At 42.7% G+C, this 11,354-nt stretch overlaps 2 protein-coding genes across 2 annotated transcripts; both read left to right on the top strand.

The window, feature by feature from the left end:
• The first annotated feature begins 1,447 nt into the window (after nucleotides 1-1,447).
• Nucleotides 1,448-6,633, top strand: LOC139208664 (protocadherin-8). The gene is made up of 4 exons (XM_070838391.1): nucleotides 1,448-1,690; nucleotides 3,406-5,621; nucleotides 5,851-6,053; nucleotides 6,320-6,633. The coding sequence occupies exons 1-4, from the start codon at nucleotides 1,448-1,450 to the stop codon at nucleotides 6,631-6,633; spliced, it is 2,976 nt and encodes a 991-aa protein (XP_070694492.1).
• Nucleotides 6,634-8,000: 1,367 nt separating this feature from the next.
• cnmd (chondromodulin) lies at nucleotides 8,001-11,140 on the top strand. Its single transcript, XM_070838621.1, is given in 9 exon segments — nucleotides 8,001-8,053; nucleotides 8,055-8,088; nucleotides 8,090-8,206; nucleotides 8,377-8,520; nucleotides 9,094-9,234; nucleotides 9,348-9,461; nucleotides 9,605-9,758; nucleotides 10,203-10,390; nucleotides 10,913-11,140. Coding segments are annotated over 9 exon segments (1,173 nt in total).
• Nucleotides 11,141-11,354: the final 214 nt, after the last annotated feature.

Raw genomic sequence — 11,354 nt, forward strand, 5'->3', positions numbered from 1 at the left:
AATATCTGGATCTTTAGCAGCTAAATTCTCCACTATGTTGTGGAATGTGTCTGTCTACCGTTTGGTCTTTTGACGCTGTAAATAGCTGCCTGCTGTTTGAAACAATACTGATGAGAGTAATGAGTGCGAATCAAAACCATTGCGGGCCATAAAACCAAAACAATGACCTAAAAAATGCAAAAACACTCCATAAAGGTGATTGAAGTGGAGAGTCAGGAGATACATTTTGGTGGGTTTGTCGCTTTTAGCTTCTATGTGGTCATTTTGAGCCATTGTCACAATGAAAATACTGATTAGTGTAGCTTTCATTGTAACTGCTGTTCTCACAAAATCCCCCTTGAGTGTGCAGTTAACTCCACCATTTTCTCCACTCCATCCCCAGTGGAGCACCTCCAAATTTAGCCTCTTAATGACAGCACAAGTTAAAGAAAACATCAAACATCCACATGGACTCAAGTGTGAATTGGGACTTTCACAGAAAAAACAATAAAGAAATCCAATGACAGAAAAAAATGAATATTTTTACTTTAGTCTGATTAGCATTATTCAGCAAAGGAACAATAAAGAATAATTTGATGATGAGACAGAATTTCATCAATGTCATTGGGAAGCATGAATAAATGTATTGTGCATTTCCCACATCTTCATCTCTTTGTCTGAAAGACTCAAATATGAATGTGTGCAAGAATCATCACATTTCATGCCAACATGTCTTGACCTCAACACAGTAAATGTACCCCATTAGTAATGCAATGAAAGGATAATTTCAACAAAGTACACGTTAACATTGCACATCAAGAAGGGGCTGCAGCCTTGCTGTAAATCTGATTAGATGATAAGGAAAATCAATTATCGTCTGTATGTAGGGGATTTTTAATATATCATCTTATATCATCTAAACACAGTTTATTCTCTGATGTGATAACCACTGCTTTAAGAAACAAATACAATCTGTAGTTGTTGTTTACTGCAGCCTTTGCCTTTCAGTGGATCTCTGCTGGATTTTCAGGTGTTTCACATCATTAACGCGATTGTAACCGTTATTCTCTGAGATTATTGTTAGTGCTTCAGCCACAGAGACTATAATACACAGAAAAACTGTCATCTTCATCTTTCCTCCACACCACACCCCATTAAGATATACTGCAGATGGAGAAGTTGGACGTAAATAATCGTTGTGAGCAGAGGACAGGTGACTAAATAGCAGGGTGTAAGCTGCAGGCAGGAACAGTGTACATGGGACACCATAGCCAAATAGCTGGCATAGTGTACAGGGAAATCTGTGCTGAGTATGGGCTGGAAGTCCCACGGTCAGAAAGGAAGACGCCCCCCAAAGTGGTTGAGAATGGCCGAGCTAAGATCTTGTGAGACATCCAGATCCAGACTGACAAGCTGGTGATGGCAACCACACATTGTGTTGATTGACAAACAACAGAAGAAGGCAGTGATGATAGATGTAGCAATCCCGAGCGACAGCAACATCAGGAAGAAGGAACACAGGAAGCTCAAAAAATACCATGGGCTGAAAGAGGAGCTGGAAAAGATGTGGGGAGTAAAGGCAACAGTGGTGCCAGTGGTGTTCAGAGCACTGGGGTCTGTGACCCACAAACTGGGAGAGTGGCTACAGCAGATTCAAGGTAGAACATCTGAGGTCTCTGTCCAGAAGAGCGCAGTCTTAAGAACAGCGAAGGTACTGCGCAGAGCCCTCAAACTCCCAGATCTCTGGTAGTGGAGCAGAGCTTGAGGAAGACACACCACAACCCCTGAGGGAGAGGTGAAGGGGGGGTGGGGGGGGTTAATATACATACATATATATGCATATATATATATATATACACACACATGCACCAGATGCTGGGAGGTAGTAATAGTCTAGATTTTTCAATGATCCTTGGTAGTCACTGCAGCAGAACAAAGAAGTGTGGAAAACATAATTATACGGGAGAAGAGATCACTTCATCTAATCTAATAAGCTCCACTGGAGGTTGGACAGAACATCTAAAAAGAAGGAATGGGCATGCACACATATTTTGTGGAAATTAAATCAGATCCTTACTAAAGATCTACAGTTTTATTTCAACAGTACTACTACATTTATTTCTACAAAGCCAATCCCAGCTATTATATTTCAGAAATTTGGAAAATTAGCTGAACTAGGGTTGACAGACAGGCCACAACAGGAGCATGTGCTGCGATCCACTGTGTCAGAGAAGGATTTCTGATGCCTACTGGTGTTGTGTCGTGTCCAACTTTAGCACTTGTACGGAGTTCAGTGCGCGGCCAACGCACCGAAGAACCCAACATTACATCAATAACTGATTGTTAAGCATGTAATTCCAAAACCAGGGGCTGTGATGTTTTGCTATAACATGATCTGCTCCTCTGGGAAGAATTTCTACAAGTATGATTTCAAAAGATAAGGATGACTGGAAAAATAAATAGAGCCTTGATCTCAAATATGAGAACATTCTCTCAGGCAGACTCTGGAAAGTATCCTTGGAAAGTATTTGCTGTTACAGGTTACTAAGTGAGATGGTATATTGATCATCTTTTCTAGTCCAAGGCAGACAACCAGCAGATAAAAAAAAACTGCTTTTTTTTTTTTTTTTATATCAGCTATATCAAGTGATCGATTTAGCTTGACATCTCCCTCAGAAGGACTGTGGATGCTTTCGTGCGAATGTGTCTCCAGATAATGAAGCCGCTCTCAAATGAGTTGCACCCTGAACAAAACCTCAGCACTCAGCTCTCCAAAAAAAAAAAACAATTGAGCTGGCCTCGAGAGTGCGTGCACATTTACGCACGCACCTGCCTGCCCGCGCCCAGGCTCGCTCAATAGACAATAAACTAAACATCAAAAGGAGGAGGTAAAAGGCTTTTGCTAAATAAAAACATCACTCGGTTATGGCTGTAATAAGACGATAAACAGCGCATGAAGTATCTTAAAGCCATGGCATATCTTTCTCCCCCTTTTTGCAACTTCCTTCGCTGTGCGCTCTCAAAACAGGCTTAGAGCATTTTTTTTTTTTTTTTTTTTTCATAAGGGGGTATTTTTAAATCTAAAGCGAGGGATTGGTCACACTTCGTCTCATTAGCATGAGGAGCTGTATAAACCCCGCCACTGCAGAATTTAGAGCAGTGTTGAAGGCGAGGCAACAAGCGTGTCTGACTGTGGCTGCGCGCAAGGAGCGAGTAACTTTCTCTTTCCAGCACAGTTCAGTTCATAAAAGCGGGAGCTGCATGGAGAGCTCACTCCAGAGGTGAACTGCTCACATCTGTTCAGTGAGGCTGCTTACCGAGGGAAAGCTTACTACGAAGATGATACGCTGCAAATATATAACTTATTGGCACAGGTGGATTTTTATTTTCTCAATCCATCATTTTTTATTTGCCTCTGTGGCTCAGTCGGAGGGAAATACTATTCGATACCAGACCAATGAGGAGGACGCACCAGGTACAGTCATCGGAAACCTTGCCAAGGACATGTCCTTGAGTCTGTCTCGTTCCTCCAAGACCAATTTCAGGATGATGAAACAATTCAATGATTCATTCATCAGGGTAAGAGAAAGCGACGGGGAACTCACTGTCGGGGAACGAATTGACAGGGAAAGAATCTGCAGGCACACTCCACAGTGTCTCATTACTTTCGACGTGGTAAATTTCTCCAAAGATCGCTACAAATTGGTTCACGTCGAGGTGGAAATAAAGGACATCAATGACAACTCTCCGGAGTTTCCAAACAAGGAATCTGTAGTGGAGATCTCAGAGAATGCAGCAGTGGGCTCCCGCATCCCTTTGGACCCAGCCGTGGACGCTGATGTCGGGTCAAACTACATCCAAAGCTATCAAATTTCTGTCAACAGTCATTTCACCATTGATGTGCTCCTGAGAGCGGATGGGGTTAAATATGCGGAATTGGTGCTAATGAAAGAGCTAGACAGGGAGTCTCAGTCATCATACACTGTGGAGCTGGTCGCCACAGACGGAGGGAGCCCTTACAGATCGGGGTCAACAAAGATAACCATCAAAGTGACTGACTTTAATGACAATAGTCCCGTTTTTGACCAGAACAGTTTCTCGGTCAGTTTGCCAGAGGACGCGCCGGTTGACTCGGTCATACTGGACCTAAACGCAGTTGATGCTGACGAGGGTTTGAACGGAGAGGTGGTCTACGGGTTCGGAAAACAGGTTTCTCACGAGATCCGAGAACTTTTCCAAGTGGATCATAAATCAGGTCGGCTGACGCTCAAGAGCCCGGTGGATTTTGAGGACAAAAGCACCTACGAGCTAGACGTGCAGGCGACTGATCTGGGACCCAACCCGACCCCCTCCGTGTGCAAAATCATCATTCACGTCACAGACGTTAATGACAATGCCCCAGAAATCAGTATCACCCCGATGACCTCCATTACGACGGGCATTGCGTACATCAGCGAGGCGGCAGATAAGGACAGCCTGGTGGCGCTGATCAGCACCCTGGACAGAGACTCGGGTGTTAACAGTCAGGTCCACTGCACATTGTACGGCCACGACCATTTCAAACTCCGGCAGGCTTACGAGGACAGCTACATGATAGTTACAGCTGCGAGCCTAGACAGGGAGAGGATTAGTGAGTATAACTTGACGGTCATGGCAGAGGATTTTGGGTCACCTCCGCTGAGAAAGATCATTCATTACACCATTAGACTCAGCGACGAGAATGACAACGCCCCTCACTTTACCAAAGCTGTTTATGAAGTTTTAGTGGTGGAAAACAACGCCCCGGGCGCTTATATCACCACAGTTGAATCCAGCGACGCGGATCTGGGCATTAATGGCAAAATCACTTACAGGCTTGTGGACAGTGTTATCATGGGGTCTCCTGTGAACACCTTTGTGTCTCTTAACTCGGTGTCTGGCTCTGTGTACGCACTGAGAAGTTTTAATTATGAAGTCATGAAACAGCTAGACATACACATCCAAGCAAGTGATGGGGGGTCACCACAGCTGCAGAGCACAGCTGTCATCAGACTAAAAATAGTTGATCAGAATGACAACCAACCTTCTATCATAGAGCCACCCCTTTACAAAGGATCTGCTGAGGTTTTCCTGCCCAAAGATGCACCTGCAGGTTATGTTGTAACCCAGATAAAGGCCACAGATGCGGATGAAGGCATAAATGCACAGCTGTCCTATAAAATCACCGAGGGGGGACACCTGGGTTTCTCTATCAACAAAGACACAGGGAAGGTGGTCGTGAGCCGACAGCTGACATATGATCTCACAGACAATGTCAAAGTCACAGTGTCGGTCAGTGACAAAGGATCCCCCGCGCTTACCTCCACAGCCATTATACACTTCAGCTTCATAGAGGGAACTCTACCCAGTATGCCTTCCTTGGCTCAAAATGGCAGCGAGGAGCTCTTTGAATGGGACATGTCCATAGCCATAATAATTGTCCTGGCAGGGAGCTGCTCTCTCCTCCTGCTGGCTATCATTCTCATCACAACCATTTGCAGCCGCCGGAAAAAAGAGACAAGGGAGGGCGGGTATGATGAAAAAGAAGACATACCAAATGTGGAGAAAGTGGAGAGTGGTCATATTGATTCATTGATTGCCAACCACAAAGGCAAAGTGTTTGATGCCCATCCATTTCCAGAGCAACCTCCATTGGCCAGCAGCAACACAACAGAGACAAGCTGTGAGGATGGCAGGCAGACAGCAGGCATCTTTGAGTCAAACAGCAGGGTGATGGAGGGAAAATTAAAGGTAAGCGATTATTTTCCAAAGATATTTAAAGTTTGTGTCACACTGACTTTGTTGCCTTTTGCATCTCGACTCAAAATCTGCGGTGAATGTGCTTGTCTCTTTGCAGGGTTATTCTACGCTACCCGGATACGGGAAAGAAACTGTCCGACCAATAACAATATGGAAGGGTAATTCATTCACGACAATCTCAGCAAGAGATCCCCACATTAGTGGCAAGGACAGTGGAAAAGGGGACAGTGACTTCAATGACAGCGATTCTGACATAAGTGGAGATGTGCACAAAAAAGAGTCGCCACAAACAAACAGTGAGTGTCACGAAAACTTTATAGAAAATAATCATAAAATAGGAATTCAAAATGAGTCAAATGAAAGGATGTAAGGGTGAAATCCATTCAGTGACATTATAGTTTGGTTTATATTTGAATTTAAACCATAGCTTGTGCCTAGTTAGTTTTTTAAAACGCTGGACACGTTATGACTGATCTCACTTGGGCTCACAGGGGCACCCTCAACCAGGTGAGCCAGCAAATGTATTCACATTACATCCTGACAGCGCTGCTGTTTTCCACAGGTCTCTGGGCATGTACAAGCGAGTGCAAAGTGTTGGGACACTCAGACCGATGCTGGAGCCCTTCGGCTACAAGGCCCAACACGAGCATGGCCTGTGGACCGCATCTGTCAACTTTCTCCAAGACAGCTTCACTTCCCCGGGACACCAGAAGGGAAAACTACTATCCAGCCCTTATACCCAAAACCAACGGTCTGCAAAGCGTGTACGAAAAAGTTCAACACCAGGAGTTTGATTATATTCTCGTCGGGCCGCCGACACCGGCCAGGATACAGGAAGCGGATGAGATTTCAATTCCAGAGTATGCAAACTCTTAAAGATCAACAAAAAAAAAAGATATCAAAAGGGATTTTGTCTTTATACTGTATAGTGCTTTTATCTTACTTGACTCTATGTTGGATTGTTGCAGTGTTTTGTAGTATGTTGTGTCTTTTGGCTCATATAAGACTGTTCATTGTATCATGTGTAATATGCAAAATTTTGTACATTAATAATATATTTTTCATAATGACTCAATGTAAAGAATAATTTTATTATGAATTTTCAAGAGCATGTGTTACTATTTAAGGGGCATGACCTATGGACATTTAGGCTGAAAAGGGGCTTTCTGCTGTGGAAAACAATCAATATGAAAGATTACCATGTTTGTGGTAGATTTTGTCACATTGTTGCACAAATAAACCGTTAAAAGCTGAATTGTTTTGCTGTCTAACAACTGTTAAAAAAGTTGACCTGTCTGGGCTTACATGGCTCAAATGTAATCTTATAGGAAGTAGTACAATCTATTGTCCCGAGGAAATATTCAGAAAGCACACACAATAACCTCAATTAACCAACTGAATACATTCATTTGCCTTAAAGGCTTATAAGCCACAATAAATAAATAGCGGTCCTCCAACGCTCACAGCTAAATTGAAAGCAGACATTAACCAGTGTCATTCTTTTCATGCTACACAATGTAGCTACTGTGCTGCTGCCTCAATTTCCAGGCAAATAATGCACTGCTGATCAAATGCTCTTACAATTAGGCCTACATATTTTTCCCTCGAAGGTCAAAGAATCCCTTCACCTTTTCTGATTGCCTCCCAGCTTACCAATTATCAAAAAAATACAGTTCAATCTGTTTCCAAGCAACAGCCACATAGCACATTTCAAACTCTTGCGGGGTTTTTCTTCTTTTTAAGTTGGGATGTGGACTGAGTGACCTTTAACATAAAACTACATTTTCTCCCACTGTCAAATCAGAAAATTCATAATTAAGTGAATGTTACGTCTGATTATGTGTGGCATTGCCATAAGTCAGTGCTGTATTACAGCATGCTGCAGGAATATAGAGACATAGGAGGACAATTTTAAATACAGGTAGTGCAATCTTTTCATTGACACCCACTGACACCTGTAACTGACAAAGAACTGAAGGAAATATGCGGTAGTCATATAAATGTGTATCGTAATTGACCAACGACCAAGGCATAAAAACACTCTCTGCATGCATAGCTGACTTACATAACAATGTCTGAAAGGTCAGTTAACAGCCTTTCTACCAGCCATAACTACGTGTTACACATGACGCCAGCAGATAATATCTGATGAGCTGAGAATTGCTTCAAAAGTCTCATTTTAGTTTGACACCACAGGATGGCCACCTTGCTTTAGACAACCTGGACCTACAGGTAACATTCAGATGAAGAATTTAGCTCAAAGAATTTATATCAACTGTACGTCATTCACACATAAATGTTGAAAAACCTCCCGGTGGATAACCCGATTCTTCCACAGAGAAGCAGCAGTTTTAGCTGAGGAATTATAAAGGATATCAAGAGAGAGACTATGGAAAAAGTCAAAAATACCATTCATGGATCTGGTTATTTTGAACACTGCGCGCCTCCGGTAAGACAGGCTTAGTAAGTTTTTGATTAGAACTGTAATTGACATCCATGACATGTGAATAGAACCATAGACGCTGCAAACTCTTTAGGTTTCCAGGAATGTTATTAGTTGTCTTGGTGATTGTTTTTAGTGTGTGATTTCTTACTTTGCATCCTCTGAACTTTATGAAGGAACAAAGCACATCGGGCACAACAACAACTGGTGCAGTCGGCCGCCTCCTGAGATTTGGAGCTGTGGCTCTTATTGTTGGCACAGTGTTAATGTTGTGTGCATCCATGGCTGCTCTGTACCTGTGGAAAGTCAGCAATAAAAATGTAAGTGTCGACTGAGGATTATGCTGTAGTTATTACGGTGCCTCTTCAATAACAGATATCTGAAGTAAATGCAGGGAGGGTTTAGGGTGCTTTCGGTGGCTTTCCAAAAGCCTCTGAGAAGAAAAACTTTTTATTACAGGAATGATTGTATGTTCTTGGGATTGTCACTAAAGATATTTCTGTTAATGACTGAGATGCCCCATCGACAATCATATCTATCATCATAATTCAGACTTTTAATTCTGTCTGACAATACATGCAAACTACGTAAATTGTTCCTTGTTACTCTGTTGCATCCTATCTAATATAATGTAATAGTTTATGTGTGTCCTACTGAGCTCATACGTAGGGGAAACATTCCCATCAAGGTTTGCAAAAGCATCCCCTGTGGCATGTGCTTAAACTGCACAGGGGTTCTGTAGGAGAAGCAACATCATCAATTATTGTGCAGGAGAAAAGCATGAGCAATATGAAGCTTGTTTTTTTTTTCTGTATTTCACTTCTACTGCGTTTGCTTGTTGTGATTTTACATAACGTGACCAATCATTCATTTCAATTTTCCACTACTGCCAGGTTTATAATGTTCGTTACAGTATGAACATCAATGGGGAGGTGAGGGAGGGCTCCGTCGAAATTGATTCTGACAACAACCTGGAGCGATTTAAAACTGGGAGTGGAGCTGAGGAAGCTGTGGAGATTCATGACTTTCAAATTGTGAGTGCGTTTGTCCTTCTCTCTTCCTAAGGTAGTCAGCTGAGACTCTCTGTGTGCTTAGTAAAGTAGCAAAGCTGTGAGTGTAAACATGGCATCTCTGTGATTTGGTGCAGGGAATAACTGGAATCCGCTTCTCTGGAGGAGACAAGTGCTATATAAAATCACAAATCAAAGCCAACCTTCCACACATGGGAGCTCACAACAAAGAGTTGCTGATGTTTGACCTGGTATATGCACACTACTTGATGCAGAATGTTCACAAATCTGAAAAAGAGAAAGAACTTACAGAGGATGTTCTGCTATGTTTGAAGACTGTCAGTTCTTTTTTCCATCTTTGTAACTCAAGGACATTATCTTTTCTTCTTGCCAGACAGATGAAATCATGCCAGTGAGGTTTGATGAGGAATCCCTCATATGGGTTGCTGCGGAGCAGCCACTGAAGGACACCAACTTTCTGAGCAAGAAAATTCTGGGCCTTTGTGGGGAACTTCCAATTTACTGGCTCCAACCCATCCATCCTAAAGGTTGCCTTCTCCTCTTCTCTCTAACCATTATGTTCTGATTCTCTCCATCCCACAGAGTCCATAAAACTGACCTGCTTTCATAGAGCATGGACTATTCCATTTGAATTATTGTACACTCTTTAGTCAAATCTTAGTTGCGATTGCCCTGCTTATCTGCTGACATACTTGTAAAGATGTACAGTCTGGTCTGAGAAGTTGGTGAAACACTCGAACCATCTTGATCATATACTACATTTAGAGTCAAACACCAAAAAAGTCTTCGGTCTTGAATCAAAAAAAAGAATGATCTTTTAATATGCAAGACTGCTTGAAATCACGGCTGCTGATTTAATTATTCAGGACATCTGAGACAGCCGAAGCTATGTAGGATTGAGCTCTGAGGACATGTATGGTGTCTTGTGGATGCTGACCCAATACTCTCGCCTCTCGTGGCTGCTGTAACAGATGGGGAGAGGAGAAAGAGAGACACACAGAGAGCCAAACGGCAGTTTAACATGGAGGAGTTTGAGGCAGATGCTGCGGAGAGGGACCCGGTGAGTCACGCAAAGGATGACACCTCCAGAGTCGTGGAGGGAGAGGAGTGGCCACAGTCTAGCGCTGGGTCGGGATACAATCCTGAAAACCCCTACCATGTGAGTAACAACTTCATCAACAACACTGTTTATCATAAACAAGGCTCTAGAGCTGGTGAATTTTTGATTAACTATCAAGAGGCATCTGAGGCCTGAAGCAACCCTTAAAGTTACATTATGAATTGAAGTTCCTCTGTTTTGTCAACACTTTAACAGATGACTTCACCATCCTTAAGATGCCATGTTAAAAAATGTATTCCCGCAGAAACAGAAGTGCATGATGTGGAAAAGTGTGAACCTGGATTTAGTCCTTCAGTCAGCTGTGAGCATATACTGCAGCTGAGTAGGTGTCATATTAGCGGCTATAATTACAGGTCACAGGGGTAACAGCTGCTATTCCAACTTGATGAACTTATGAACTGAAGTGAAAATTCCCATTGGTTATAAAAATTCATGTTGCCTAAGAGAACTGCAGTCACATGTTCGGGAGGATGAGAAGTTTTTGAAAACATTTGCATTGCAAATCAGTATAAATTTAGAAAAAGATTGCTCTTCAAAATTAACATTGCTTCAAAACTGCAGCGCAGCGGAGGGGCCGGAGAGGAAAGCGCCATGACCTTTGACACAATGTTAGACCACCAGGGGATCTGCTGCTCAGAATGCCAACGCAGCTACACTCACTGTCAGAGAATATGCGAGCCTCTGCGTGGCTACTGGCCGTGGCCTTACAACTACAGAGGATGCCAGGTAGCTTGCCGAGTCATTATGCCCTGTCGCTGGTGGGTGGCACGCATTTTAGGTATCGTGTGAGAAAACAAGCTACATTTGTGAGAGAACATGGCTTTTTCCTTTTTTCAAAGACCCCCAAGGTCTCTAAACTTTCAGCTTCCACGCAATTATGCACGCAGATATTAATTTATTAGTTTGACTGCAAATGCTGTCAGAAAATTGAGGCTGTAGCATGAAATGCAGATAATGATGTATGATTATCTATATATGTCATAGTACAGGCATTAATCCACAA

The sequence above is a fragment of the Pempheris klunzingeri genome, chromosome 10 (genome assembly GCF_042242105.1).
Source record: "Pempheris klunzingeri isolate RE-2024b chromosome 10, fPemKlu1.hap1, whole genome shotgun sequence".
Lineage (NCBI taxonomy): Eukaryota > Metazoa > Chordata > Actinopteri > Acropomatiformes > Pempheridae > Pempheris > Pempheris klunzingeri.